This window comes from Brugia malayi (assembly GCF_000002995.4).
Source record: "Brugia malayi strain FR3 genome assembly, contig: Bm_v4_Chr2_contig_001, whole genome shotgun sequence".
Classification (NCBI taxonomy): Eukaryota; Metazoa; Nematoda; class Chromadorea; order Rhabditida; family Onchocercidae; genus Brugia; species Brugia malayi.
Window position 1 is genome coordinate 12,390,622 of NW_025062476.1, and position 15,909 is coordinate 12,406,530.

At 18.9% G+C, this 15,909-nt stretch overlaps 3 protein-coding genes across 3 annotated transcripts; 2 read left to right on the plus strand and 1 right to left on the minus strand.

Annotated features, from left to right (window-relative positions):
* Positions 1-1,207: 1,207 nt before the first annotated feature.
* On the plus strand, positions 1,208-5,710 carry Bma-crh-2 (Uncharacterized protein; the record flags this gene model as incomplete). Its single annotated transcript, XM_043079338.1, has 6 exons — positions 1,208-1,514; positions 2,408-2,470; positions 3,614-3,750; positions 4,426-4,572; positions 5,039-5,140; positions 5,579-5,710. The coding sequence occupies 6 exons, from the start codon at positions 1,208-1,210 to the stop codon at positions 5,708-5,710; spliced, it is 888 nt and encodes a 295-aa protein (XP_042935272.1).
* Positions 5,711-9,514: 3,804 nt separating this feature from the next.
* On the plus strand, positions 9,515-12,596 carry Bm5566 (Uncharacterized protein; the record flags this gene model as incomplete). The annotated part of the gene is made up of 6 exons (XM_043079339.1): positions 9,515-9,566; positions 9,976-10,131; positions 10,758-10,841; positions 11,382-11,498; positions 11,806-11,889; positions 12,517-12,596. The coding sequence occupies 6 exons, from the start codon at positions 9,515-9,517 to the stop codon at positions 12,594-12,596; spliced, it is 573 nt and encodes a 190-aa protein (XP_042935273.1).
* Positions 12,597-12,787: 191 nt separating this feature from the next.
* Positions 12,788-15,159, minus strand: Bma-dpy-9 (Nematode cuticle collagen N-terminal domain containing protein; the record flags this gene model as incomplete). The annotated part of the gene is made up of 6 exons (XM_001893366.2): positions 12,788-12,951; positions 13,104-13,250; positions 13,384-13,645; positions 13,832-13,923; positions 14,183-14,351; positions 15,010-15,159. The coding sequence occupies 6 exons, from the start codon at positions 15,157-15,159 to the stop codon at positions 12,788-12,790; spliced, it is 984 nt and encodes a 327-aa protein (XP_001893401.1).
* Between the last annotated feature and the right edge of the window lie 750 nt (positions 15,160-15,909).

The window sequence follows — 15,909 nt, forward strand, 5'->3', positions numbered from 1 at the left end:
ATCCTCTTGTTATGTTATTTTATTTTCTTTTGATCATTGATGAATTTAAATAAGTAATTAAATTAAATAAATAATAAATAAATAAATGCATAGAGAAAATTTTTTTTTTTTTTAATACTTTTCTTTTGGTGACATTCAACAAAAAAAAAAAAAAAAAATAAGAAAAGGGAAAAAATGAAATTTTTTTGATTTTCTTTTTTTTTTTTTTTTAATAATTATTAAATTCTATTTCCTACAAAAAAAAAAAAATGAAAATTTCTTTCTTAAAAACTATAAAATTTATTTTCTCAACGTACTGCTACAGTAATCAGTAATTCTAATTTTAATATAAAATGTAAATTTGTGAAAAAAATACAAAACAAAAAAACAAACAAATATATATTTTTTATGCGATAATTATTTAAACGAATTGAAATTTTACTAATTAATTAAAATATTAGTGTCAATAATTTGAAATAAAAATTATAAATATAGAATAATTGAAATAAAACTTTAAACAATTTAATTTGAAAAAAAAAAAAAAAAAAAAGCTGAAGAAAATGAAAGAAATAAATAAATTTAGTAAAAATTTTTGACGAAAAGAAAAATATATATATATATATATACTTCTTAGTGCAGGAAATTTTCTCCTACAATTTTTGCTCATCCGAATTAGTTTACTAAATATATTTGTTGTATATTTATTAATTATTGTCAACTGTGTCACCACGTCACCACTTAATGTCACCATACATTGCTTTGCTTTGCTATGATGAAGTACAAATATTTTGCAAAACGTTTACTCTATTAACAATTTAAACCATTTAACACTTCAATATTTTACTAACTTTTTAAATTTCATTTTCAAATCTAATTAGTTATACAAAGAAAATTATCATTTATTATAAAATTAATCACTTATCAATTAATAGAAACCTTAACATAAGGTATTTAATCATTTAACATTTCCATACTTTGTTAATGTTAAATTTTAATTTCAAATCTAATCAAAATCTCTTCTTTTTTTTTTTTTTTTTCAAATCACTTTCCAAAAACAAAACAAAAAAACATTTATGATAAAATCAATTAATAGAAAATATTTGAACATTTAACACTTTAATGTTTTAGCTAAAAAAATAAAAAATTGATCAAATGTAATAATTAATTATAAATTTTTTTTTTTTTTGTTAATTTTACAGATATCAAAACAAAAAAATAGAAAAAAGAAATGGATCAGATAGACGAGGAAGATTGGTGTCAAATCATTAACAAAAATGATTTTATCAAGGATGACTGTCTCATTTCATCAATTCCTGATTGTTGCAATAATTTGAATCGTTATGATAACGATTATCATGAAGCACCTCATTGTTTATTTCAATCGAATAAAAATGAAACAACAATATCACAATATGCAAATATTATCAGTGATAATGATACGATAAGTTTGGATGTGGAAGCATTGGAAGAGCAATTAAATATGGCATCAAATCTTCTTGATGTTAAAATTGAATTAAACAATAGTTATCCGATTGGTATCCTTTTAATAATTATTAATTCGTTTTTTTTTTTATCATTATTAATTTAACATATAAATATTAATGTGACAAATTTATATGATATATTTACAAAGAAATTTTTAAATGGCTTTAAAATGGTCTCTTTTTTTTTTTGGTTTCTTACTGTTTATTTTTAATTTTAGTTATTGACTTAAATTTTTTAATTTTAGTTATTATTTTAACATTAACTTATTAAATTTAATTTAGTGAGTGAAATTTATAAATCAATTATATGATATATTTACATGGAAATTTTTAAATGGCTTTTTTTTTGGTTTCTTACTGTTTATTTTTAATTTTAGTTATTGATTTTAAGTTTTTTAATTTTAGTTATTATTTTAGTTATTAGTTTCACATTTACTTTTTATTTAAATGAGTAATTTTTCATTAGCTTACACTTAAATTTAAATGAGTGAAATTTATAAATAGTTTAATTTTTATTAAAATATACACAAATTTTAGATGAGAAAAGAGGAAAAAATATTATTTGTTTGGTGGTTTTTCACTTTTTTTTTTCTTTTTTCATTCTTTAATTCGTTTTGCTTTTTTTAAATTTCATTTTTTACAATTTTGAAAAACTGATAAGAATTTTATTTTTATTTGTTAAATAATTTGAACATTTCGAACAATTTCCAAAATATTAAATTAAACTGAGTTTTTATTTTGTTATTTATTTAAATTTCAATTGTAATTTTTCATTCGTTCCCATCATTTCCTATTGCTTTTTATCAATTCTATTTAAGCGGCAAAGATCAAAAGTTGGCATATTTACTTGTTTATAGTTTTTGAAATGCATTTAAAAGTATCATACCTTCTTTATCATTCAGTTTATATTTTAAAATGAAAACAAATGAAAATTTTATTTTTAGCATCGGAAACGCTATCTTTGACTAATTCACATTCTTCATCATCTTTTGAACATCAAAACAATGGTTTGAATGCTTTTTCTTTTTCTTTTATTTTTAAAACTTAAATAAAATTTAAATAATTAAACTTGAGATCTCCTCAAATTAATGTATAATTTCGATTCCTGAATAATTTAACTTTTATATGTTTGATTAAAAAAAATTAATTTTTTCACCATTATTAGTTAATTTAGATGTATAAAATAATCTAAAAAAAAATTTTGATAATCCATTTTAAACTGTTTCAGTTTTCACAAAATTTAATTTTTTTTTTCTTTTTTGTTTTTTGGATAATAAAAAATCTTATTAACTTTTTTTTTCTGTTTTTAATTTTACTTTAAGCAATTTTAAATGCTAATAATATAATATTTTTAGCTTCTATGATATATTATTCATAAATATATGTTTCAATTCATTTCATTTCTTATAAAAAAAAAAAAAAAAAATGTTTAATTTATTTAATTTTGAATATTTAATTGAAATATTTTGAATATATACTGAATTGTTGAAATTTTTTCATACAAATTGCAAAAGTTAGCAAATTTTTGTGGCATTCATAAATTTATGAAAAATTTTTTCTTAAATATTTGTCAAATTTAACTAAAAGTTTAATTACATCTTTCAGCACTTTTTTTTTCTCATATTTAAATACGAATTAATTTTAACAAAATATAAATTTAAAAAGTACTTTAATCATTACTGTAATTATTTAAATATACAGTGTATACATTTAATTTATACGATGTAAAATATATTTGTTTTAAAATTTTTTGAAATTCAAAAAATAGCACATTATTTCACTAATCGATCATTAAGTAAAATAAAAGTAACTTTTTGGCTCATACTTGAAGCATTTTTGAGAAAACTTTTATAAGTTATAAAATTATTATTTACTAATACATTTTCAAATAAAATAAAAAAACAATTTTTTTGGCTAATATCTGTTTTTCTGGTTGGAAAAATAAATTTTTACAAAAACTTTTGTAAGTTTTAAAACTATTATTTACTAAATCAGCTTCAACTAATATAAAAACAACTTTTTGGCAACTATATGAAGCATTTTTGAGAAATTTTTGTAATTTATAAAATTATAAAAAAAAAAAAAAAAATGAGAAATGTTTCAATAAATTATCATTTTACAATAAATAATTTAATTTATTTTAAATTTAGGAATATTTCGTTCATCATTTACCACTGGACAGTCATTTTTAGACGAGGCAGATTGTCTTGTTGAATTAAAAGCATATGCTAAAACAAGGCGAAAAATGCATGAAATGGCTGTGAAACAAAAACTTATCACTGAACAAGTAATTACATCAAATTATTATTATTTTGTTTTCGATTAAATATTTAAGTAAAAATTTATTATTAAATAAAAAACTTTTGTAATAATTATAACCAAAAAAAAATTTAAAGCAACAATTTTTTTTTTTTTTTTTTTAATTTTTCATTAAAAAAATTTTTTTTAAAAAAGATTTAAAAAAAATGATATATTGGAATTTTTATATAAAATATATGAATATTGATAAAAAATTCTGGAATGAACGATAACTTAACTAGTTGATTTCCTTTTTTTTTTTAAAAAAAAAAAAAAAAAAGAAAAACATCAAATTTTCATTAATAAATTTTAAAAATTATATGAATTTATTTTAATCCAAATTTATTAAGGTTAAAAAAAAAATAAATAAAATTAGGAAAAACTAATAATTAAGTAATTTGAAGTAAAATTAAGAATAAATTACAAATGATATCTATAAAATATTTATTAACCTTTTTTCTTTTTTATTATATTAGCAATTACAAAATTAATTGTTATATACAAATGTAAAATAAAATTTTCTTTATTGTATTTTTTTCGTTTTTTTTTTTTTTTAAATTTTTTATTTTCTTATTTTTAAAAAAATGAAAAAAAAATTTTTCAATTATTAAAATTACTTACATAAAAATATTTTATCGCTTAAATTTGTAAAAGTTATTTATAGGATCCAAAAGGTTATGGATTTTTGCATTTGTCATCGGAGGAGAAGCGAACATTACTTCAGGAAGGTTACAAACTACCCACTGTTTTACCCTTAACAAAATCTGAGGAAGATGCGTTGAAAATTATTCGGCGTAAAATTAAAAATAAGGTTAAATCATTTTATAAAAAGAAGTTGAAATCATTGATTAAATGCTTTTATTGATTATTATAAATAACATTGAATGTTTATGAATTAATTAAATTTAATTCATTTGTTAATTAATTAATTTTATTAATTAAATTTAAACATATTGCTGAAACTTTGTGTTTTTTTTTTTTTTTTTTTTTTTTTACTTTTTTATTCATTAAATGATAATTTATTATGCGCTTATCAACAATACATGCTAAATTAATTTTGTTTATTTTATTTTAATTTTCAAAAATCAAATTATTTGACACTTTGATGGAAAATGAAAGTAATATTAATAGATAATATAAAAAATTAAAATGATAAAATGCATTCATTAATTTTTTTTTTCTAATATTTTTTTTTCTTCGATTTCAAATTTAATTTATATTTTCTTTTGAATTTTTTTTTTCTCTTTATTTTTAGTAAAAATGAATTAATTTTTTAGCTGTCTGCGCAAGAAAGTCGTCGAAAACGTAAGGAATATATGAATGCGCTTGAAAAAAGAATTCAATATTATCTTAATGAAAATTCAACATTAAAATTAAAGGTTTTGTTAAAGTTTAAATTTTTTTAATGAAATATTCCTCCCATTCAATTTTAAAATTTCTTAAATTTTTCAATTAATTTTACTTTTTTCTTTTCTTTTCTTTTTTTTTTCAAAAAAAAAAGAAAAAAATAAATGAATAAAGCGATCTAAAATTTGTTACTATAAATGATGAAAATATCGAATAAATAAAATTTGAAAATATCAAAAAAATTAAATATTTAATTAAATCACTGATAAAAAAAAAAAAAAAAAAAAAAACGTCAATTAAAATAATTGATAAAATCTGATTATTAATTAAAAGTTGAACTGATTGTTGTTTATTTGCGATGAGATTTATTTGTTAGTTCAGTGATAATCCAATATTTTATGATCAAATATATTGATAATGTTTTTTTTTTTTTTTTTTTTTTTTCAAATTTAAAAAATTAAATTTTTCAGCTAAAAGATTTAGAACAAAAGAATCGTAGTTTATTTATCGAATTAAAACATTTCAAAACATCAATTGGATCAAATCACAGAACAGAAAATCATCCATCATGTCCAACACCAAATGTTACAACAATTAATTAATTCATTAATATAAATTATTTTTTGTATTTATTCTTTTTTTTTTTTTTTTAAATGATAAAATTTATACTAAATTTAATAACAAATGAATTTGTTACAAAATGTTAATTGTATATTTGCTATTTGCATTGATGAATTTTAGTAGTTATACTGATAATATCTGTTTATTAAAATATTTATTTATTAAATTATCAATTTTAAAGATTATTAAAATTGATTTTTAGTTAAAATTATTAAAATTTATCATTAAAATTTATTTTTAATTAAAAATTTGAAAAAAAATTTTCAATTGTCATTTTTTTTTCATGCATCATTCATTTGTATATGTGTATAACATTGATTTTACTTTTACTTAAAAGTTGTAAATAAAACATTTAATATTAATGCAATAATATATTTTAATTTCAAACTAATTTCAAACTGAATTCAATAAATGTTGGATTAATTTATGAGAAGTAAAATTTTTATTAAAAAATTTAAAAAATATTTTCTAATATTCATATTAGTTGTAAAATGAACTAATAACGTGGGATTATATTATTATTACTATTCATAGGATAGTTAAATTTATTAAAATTAATTAGTCAAATTGTAAAAATTAAATTTTGTGTATAATAATATTTTGAAATACAAATATAACAAATATCAAATATCTATTTTCAATAATAAAATTCAATGCAATTAATATTTTAGAATATTTTATGATTAATTGCAATTTTATAATTCAAAATAAATCATTTCGGAGTTTTGAGTTCTTTTTTTTTAACATTTCTAAACATTTTTTTTATGAAATTTTTGAAGCATAAAAAATAGGACCTAAATCAATTTTTAAAATTTTTCAACTTAAATTTTTATTGCATAAAATCTAATATAAATAGTATTTTAAAATATTTAATTTGAGTAATTAATTTTGATAAGTATATTTAAATAGTAATTTTTTTATCTTTCGTGTTGTTTACTTAAAATATATAGAAAATAATTAAAATGAAAAATGAAAAAATGAAAAAAAATTATGAACGAAATTCAAAATTTCTTCCACTTTTTTTTAAAAAATGAGTATTTTACTGTAATGAATTTTAATTTTTTTTTTTTTTTTTAAATTAAGAAATTAATAGCATTAATTGAGCGATTATCACTGTTTCTAAAATAATTCGTAATCAAAATTATTATAATTGCAAATTTTTATAAATGTACCTGTATTTTCGATCCGTATGAATTTTTTTATAATAAATATAGGATTGTTTGAAATTTAATTTTTTGAATAAATAAAAAATTAAGCTTAATTATATTAAAACAAATTATGGTTAAAATAAATTAAACTGTGTTAAAATTCAATTCAGAACGAAAAAAAAGATTTAATTCAATGGTACAAAATGATGAATTTCTCTAACAACATTTTTGTAATTTATTAAGCTTAAAAATCTATTCAAAAAAAAAAAAAAAAAAATAACTAAATAAACAAATAAAAAATATTTTGTTCCAGTATGTGACAATTTCAATTAATCAATTCTAATTAATTTATAATTATTGTTCATTTGATTGTAATATAACAGTAAAAGAAAACAAAAACAAACATTTATTAATTAAATTAAATAAAAATTCATACAAAAATTTTATTAATTAAATTAAATTTTAATTACTTTGAAAAAAACAAAAAAAACAAAAAAACAAAGAACAATTAATTTTAACATAATAATAGATCACAATTAACAATTAATTACATTTGATATTATCATTATCCTTTTTTTTTTTTTTTTTTTCACCTCCACTTCCTCTCCCTTTTGTTATATTTTATTCAAAAATTGTAAAATTTTCATTTTACAATTTATAAAATCCTAATCCAAAAATGTTTGTCAACAATAATAACAATGAAGTGAAAGTTGACAATTACTTTTGATTAAGCGAGAGAAGATGTGTTATGCATGCATTTTTATTGCTAGTTCCATGATCACAGTTATTCTCACCTGTTTGCTCAGATAATTATTACCTGTATTTAATTATTGTATGTAATAAACACACATACACATACACACATACACATACACAAACATACATACATACGTATCATAACGAATTATTGTCACTTATACAGATATGATACTTCCGCTTTTCATCCGTTTTTTCATCAATTTAAGGTAATAATTTTTTTTTTTTAAATTAAAAGAATGAAATAAATTATATATTTACTTTTAAAGTAATAAATTATTTCTTTCGTTTTAATTGAATTTCTTTTTGTTTTTTTTTTTTTTTTTTTTTTTTTGTTTTTTCAAAATAATTTTTTTATTTTTAAAATATATTATTATGATAGCGTTAAACATTTTAACACAAATAAAATTTTACAAAAAAATTTTAGGTAATAGCATTAATAGTATTATCAAAATTAATGCTATTATATTTTAATTTTAAATTAATATTTCTTAAAAAAAAAAAATTTTTTTTTTTTAAAATTTAATTAGCCAATTTTTTTTTTCTTTTTCTTGTATGTATGAATGTTTTTAAACAAAAACTATTTTCTAGCTATTCATTTAGTAATTTTTCAAAGAAGAAAACAAAAAAATTTTGTGAAATTTTAAAAATTAAAAATCTTTTTATGTAAAAAAAAAAAAAAAAACAGGTTGAAAATAACAAAAAAATTTTTGTTTTGTAAATTTGCTAGCCTGTTTCTTTTTTTTTTTTTTTTTTTTTTGAAAATTTATTGATTGATGAACTAAAAGAGGGAAAAAGTCGAAATTCTTGTTAATTCACATTTTTTTTTTTTTTTTTCAATAGAATTCAGTATTAGAAAGAAAATTTAACAACCTGTGCAATTTATTTTTTTTTCAATTATTTAATAATTAATTGGAAATAATATTTAATAATTAATTATTAGATTAATAAAATGTTGAATGTTTAAAAATATTCCTTAAAATAATCCAAAAATCTATTTTATTTCACTAACGAATAAAAATTGAAAATATTGATAAAGTAGGAAATGTTTGGAAATTAAATTTTGAAAAGAATTATCAAACTCTGAAATCGAATGATTATCATTAGTAAACAAGAAAAATCAATTAGAATGATTTTTTTTTTTTCTTTTTGTTGAGAATTTTGTGAGTTTTTGATATTTTAATAAAAAATAGTAAATGTTTGAAATTAATTATTTAAATTCATAGATAATTGTTAGTTGAATAATAAAAATTGATTAGAATAATTTTTTATTTCTATTTTTTTTTTTTTTTGCTAAAAGATAAAATTGTAAATTTTGGAATATATTGAACAGTTAAAAAGGAAAAAAAAAAAGATTAAAATTATAAAATAGTAAAATAATACTATTGAAGGTCATACTTGCATTAAATTATTTCAAATTTTAAAAAACTAGAATTTTTGTATTTATTTATGAAACATTTATTTTAAAAAAAAACGAAAATTTTTCAAACGAAATTTTAAATAAAAAATTTTATTGAGTTTCTTCCAATCATTTGCATACAATCGTTTTTTATTCAATTTTTTTTTTTTTTTTTTTTGAAAAATTATTAGCATAAACATATAATTTTTTTCTTTTTTTTAAATGATAAAAATGAGAAATTTAAAATTTGCATATTAAAATATTTTAATTTTACTAATCCATTTTTAAATATATTAAAATTTTTCTACTTTAAATATGTCTAATTTTGATTACTTTTTATTTTTATTTAAATTACTTTTACTTTTTATTTAAATATCACTACTAAAATTTTTTTATTTAAATCTGATAGCATTTGCAGTCCTGTTTATTGTCAAGAAGTAAACAGTAATAATTTGCCATTACCGTTGCTTTCCGGATACGGAATGGATATGTGTCGTTATATGTCTTGTCCATATGGTCAACAATGCTTAAATGGTTTATAATTTTGATCATTTTTAAAACTATTTAAAAAAATAATTTATTTAAGCAAATGAAATAATGGAAAAAAAAATAAAGTATTAATTTAAAAAATTTTTAAATTGAAAAAGAAAAGTGTGCTTTTACAATTGTAAAAATGATAATTTGATTAACTTGAATTTCATATTGTTATTTGAGAAATAATTTCATTGCTATGCTAATATGATAATATTATTGTATTATTAATGTTGCTAATACATTAGTTACAAAACATTAACATTAATTTACTTATCCTGAATTACTAATAGACTAGTAATGCACAATAATAATAATTAAATTAAATTAATACATACATAATAAAAAAATTAAAATGTATACATAAAAATTAATATGTACATAATAATTAAATACTAATTAAAAGTTTAAGGTGTATGTTGGAGCAATACACCTCTCCTCACTACCACAATTACAATTCCAAATAATTTCATTCCATTTCCAATTAATCAGAATATGAATCCATCACTGGTAGCAAATCCGTGGTATACAAATCGGTTAGGTTTTATACCTACTGGAAATAGACGATGTTTGTTTTTATTTATTTATTTATTTTTTTAATTACATTTTAAACATAACTTAAAATATTAATTAGAACATAAAACTTTAGTATATATATTTAAAACAAAAAAAAAAAAAAAAATTACTAATTAAAAATAAAAATTTTAAATGGATTTTGTTTTTATTAGCATTAAAATTCAATAAATAATATATTTCAAGAATAAATACACTTTTTTTTTCAACTTATTGAAATATCTTAGAGAAAAATCATAAAGCAAATAAATTATAATTTATATTAATTAAAAGTTTGATTATTTATCAAATATGAAATGGAATACAGAGAGAGAGAGAGAGGGAGAGAAAGAGAGAGAGTTATAAATTATTCAAATAATTTTCATTTCTATAAATATTTTTCTACTTCTACACTGTTTACTAATTATTATTTAAAAAAAAAAAAAAGAAAGGAAATAAACAAAAATGAAATTTTCAAAATATATTACTCAAAAAAAAAAAAAAAAAACTATTACTAAAATATATTACTCAAAATTTAATTATTAAGTTACAAATTATACTCTACTTCCGGTTTTTTAATTCCGGTTCTAAATTCATTAAATATTGTTACACTTTTAAATACTATTTATTTATATGTTGCAGTATGTACAACTAATGCTAATTGCTATAGCGGTCAGATTTGTCGCTACGATGGTTGTTTTTATGGGACAATGTCATATAGCTTTGGTAATGTCATATTTAACAAATTTTAAACATTTCAAATTATTTATCCATAAATTTGTTAATCATTTTTCATTTGCATAGCAATAAATAATTAAATATACTAAATATTTTCAAATTTCATTTATTACTATTATTATTATTCGTACTGTTATTATTATTAATATTATTATTATTAATATTAATATTATAATATTATTGTTTTTATTACTATTGTTGTTATTATTATTGTTTTATTACTTTTGTTATTATTATTTTTATCATCATTATTACTGTCATTACCACTATCATTGTTATTCTTGTTATTGTCATTATTGCTAATATTATTATTATTATTAGTATTACTGTTGTTATTATTATTACTATTACTATTGTTATTATTACTTTTATTATTATTATTATGATTATTACTATTACTAATATTACTATTACTGTTACTATTGTAACATTTTATTTAATATTTAAATTAGTAGTTTAGAATTCTTCATTACAAAAAAAAAAAAATCAGTAAAATTTACTTAAGTAAGAATTAGAGAATAATTCTAGGTACACAAACATGCAGCTTAACGGAGAATTGTCCAAGTGGTCAAATATGCGTTAATGGTTTCTGCTTGCCAAGTAATACTGCACAAATTGGAAGTCGTAATCAACCAATGCTTATATGTATAAAACATTTAAATTATTGTTAAATATTAAAAATAAAATAGTAAAAGTATTTTAAATAATTTTTTTTTAAAAAAAAAATAAGAAAAAAAATAATTTCAAAAATAAATTTTAACATTTTTAATCTTTAAAATTATTGGTAAAATAAGCTGCAAGAGAAAAAACGAGAGAATAATGAAAAAAAAAAAAAATTAAATGTTTCTCGACATTTTCTCGACAACTAAATTAATATGAATTTAAAAAATATATTTAAGTATAATTTCAATCTTTTTTTTTCTTTTCCCTTTTTTTTAAAAAAAAATTTTAGCTTGTTCAACTGGAGCAATTTGTCCTGTTGGTTATTACTGCATTAATGGATTTTGTGTTCGAAATGCTCTAACATCAACTTTTGGTTAAATTTTTAATATTTTCAAATTTCTTCTTCTGCTTTTTAATTAGTTATAGATTTTAGTATTAATAATTAAATGTGCTTTTTAATTAGTAATACACACTATTTTAAGAAAGTAACAAGTAAAATTGAAATGAAATTAAAATTTTTCGTAATGAAATTAATTTTACAATCAAATTAGTATTATGTATGATTTTCTTTCAACACTTAAAAAAAAAAAAAATCTTTTCTAATATCAATCATTAAAATATTTCCATTCATTTTGAAATGATTACTTTTTTAATGAACAATATATAAAACTATAATTTGTGATGTATATGTTTATCTCTTAATTTTATTACTATGAATACAATCAATTGAATTATTAATTTTATTTTACCAAAAAAAAAAAAAAAAAAAAAAACAAACAACAAATAATAGGAAAATAATTAATAATAAATAACTTATAATAATAATAATAAAAAAAGAAAAAATCTGTAACATAAAAATTTTTTTTATATTTTGCAAAGTTTTCTTCTTTTTTCTGTCATTTGTAACGTTATAATTTGTAAAATTGTGCATTTTTTAAATATGTTTAATTAAGCTTAAAATTTTTTTAAACTAAATTATAATTCAATTTTAAATTTATAGCATGTTCACATGGTATGTGTCCATCAGGAATGACATGCTATATGGGACGATGTACCAGTTCCAGTTTTCTTGGAAGATAATTTAGCAGCATATCAGGATGATCCGGTATATCAGTATATCAATTCAAAGACTATCATTATCAATCACAAAGATCAAAGAATTTCACATCAATTTTATAATTCATAAATAATTAAATTTAATATTTCATTAATAAAATTACATGTTAAATTATTATTCATATACATATATATGTTTATGTTTAAAAAATGAATTATTTCAAAATCCACAAATATTCTCGATCATTTTGCTCTGGAACTGAACTTGGATAAGAATTTTCAGCAGTTTGTAAAATTTCCACAGATGGAATATTTAATTGTGTCGATGATATCAATGGTTTTTGTGTGTATGTTTTAGATGAAACAACTGGAATCAATCCTTAAATGAAAAAAATAAACAAATAAAAAAGTTCAAAGTTCAAATAATGAACATTTTATTCTGAAAGTAAAATTTGTTGTTAAATATTTCTTTTTTTTTTTCAAAAAAATAAATTAAAGTTGCATTCTGAAATGATTTATACAATGACAAACCTGGACAATGTGAACAACTGCCAGGAAATCCAGGTTCACCTGGTACACCTGGTGGACCTGGTAGTCCAGGATCTCCTGGAGGTCCTCTTTCTCCGCCTGAACCTCGTACACCTTGATTCCCTGGTTGACCTGCTTTTCCATCATGTCCTAAGAAATTAACTTTAGATAGAATATCATAAACTTTAGTATAATATGGTCGGTCAGTTGAGAAAAGATCACTTGAATAGTTTATAAATATAATACTGAAAATAAAATTGAAAATCTTTTTTTTTTTTGTTACCTTTACCACCGGGTGCTCCTCGTGGACCGATACGTCCTGGTGGACCTGTTGGACCAGGTGGTGCTCCATTTAATACTCTACCTCGATCACCCTCTGGTCCTTTCGGTCCTGGAGGTCCTGGTTCCCCACGAAGTCCTGGTGGTCCTCGTGGTCCAGGTCGATTTGGCTCTCCAGGTTTTCCTGCTTTTCCAGGTGGTCCAGGTTTGCCACGTTCTCCTTTTGGACCCGGGAAACCAGGTGGTCCTGGTGCACCTGGTGGACACTGAAATTTTATCTTGCACTAATGAAGTTGTAAAATTTATGAAAATAAAAACAAAAAATTACTTCGAAATTTTCCATTAAAATATTCTTATATTGAATTTATTTAATAAAAATATTAACATTGTTATTAATTTGAGTGAATTAAATCAAAGTGTCACATTTTTTTGTAAAATAAAATTTAATTGACTTTTTGACAACTATTTGTGCCTGGTGGTGGAGCAGGAAGGTATACACCGTTACGTCCATTACTACCATCTTTACCTGGTTCACCGTTTTTTCCTGCAATATTAATTAAATACTCAAATACTAACACACATTAAATTTAATTTTATCATCTCAATCTAAATTAATGAAAAAAAAATTTTTTTTAAAAAAGATATTTTACTTTTTTTAAAACTTTAATAATATTTTTGCTAATTAATTTAAATCAAATATAAATTTTTGACATATCAGTATACTTAAAAATTTAATGTTCATTATTAACGATTATTATTATTAAACCATGAAAAGAAGAGAATACATATTTTGTGGTAATTACCTGGTATACCATCTTTTCCAGGTGATCCTCGAGGTCCTGGCAATCCTTGTGAACAAGCACAACATGCATCATTTATAAAAGTACTAGGTAAATTGAAATTGTTAGAACGAGATTTTCGAATTTTATTACCAACCAAAGCTATTTGCTTCCAAATATCACCTGATTGAGCCTTTAAATAATTTATGAATAAATTAATAATTTTGTATGTGATTTTAATTAAAAGAGTAATTTTTGTATAAGATTTTAATTTTAGAAAAAAAAAAAAAAGAGTATAAAATATTGAAATTATCTAATTTTATTCATTTAATCTTGAAGTGTTATTTTCTTTTTACCGAATGAGAAAAAATTTATAAAATATTCCATTTCTTCGATGAAGTATTTTTAATTATTATTATAATTTCATATTCCTATTATTATTTCATTTCTGCCTTTTTTTTTTAAAATCAATTTCTCTTTTAATTAATATGAATTTTTTTTTTTTTTGTTTATCATTTCATAAACAAATATTTACAGTTTTTGTTTTCTTTTTAATTCTTACTAAAATTTCATAGATAGTAGTTTTTAAGAAATTTTGTTATTTTTCAAAATCTAACAGTACTTCAAATTCCGGATTACTTAAATTTTATTTAAGCTTTCTTTTTTTTTTTTTTTTTTTATAGTACATAAAAGAATAATTTATTGTAAAATTTTGAGTAAAAAAAAAAATAATTTTTCAAACTGAATTAAATATATTTTATTCATAATTATTATTAAATCGATTATTCTAATTTTTTAATTAATTAAATAAAAAGGAATATTACAAATATAAATTTTAATATTATACATACCTTGCATAATTCAACCTGTGAAAGTAGTGTTGATATTACTTCTTGGCTACGAAAATGCATTAATGGTAATAAAATTACAACACTTAAAATGCATATTGTTGAACATCCGGTTGCTATTACGGTTGCTTTCCGTGTTGCCAGTATACTCATCCGTATGTAATAATTAAATTAAATATTTATACAAATTCAACAATTAGAAAATTTAATAAATTTACAAATTTTATTTTTATAACAGTTACTAATAAATGAAATAAAAATTTTCATTTTATTGTAATAAATAATAAATGACAAAAGTAAATAAAATGGATTTTTTTAAAAAAAAATTTTTTTTGAATTAATATTGAACATAAGAAATTATTGCAATTAATTGCCAATTAATTTAATAATTATTTTATATTTTTTAAAAGAAATTATTGCGATTAATTAATTGCTATATAATTTAGTAATTATTTTATATTTTCTAATTTGATTAATTTTTGGTCATTGTGCAATTAAAATTAAAATAAAATTAAGAAATTAAAATTTGCAAAATATTTCTGCATTTTCTTACTATTAATTCCTAAAAAGTATTTAACTCTAAAAAGTAAAGTAAACTGTTTAATTAATCGAAATTTACGATATTATATGATTGAATGAGTGAACACTTTTAAAAATATTTAACAATAAACACTAAATGTTATCTTTTGCTTTTTTCATATTTTTGAAATAACAAAAATTTGAAAATTTTATTTTTATTTTAATTTTTTTTTTTTTTTTTTGCAATATTTCAATGAACTAAAAGATTATTAGAATATCAATAAGATAGAATTATGTAAATAGTTACAGCAAATTATTCATTATTTTATTAATTACATTATTCTTATTAATTTATTTTATATTAATTTAATTAATTTCAAAAAA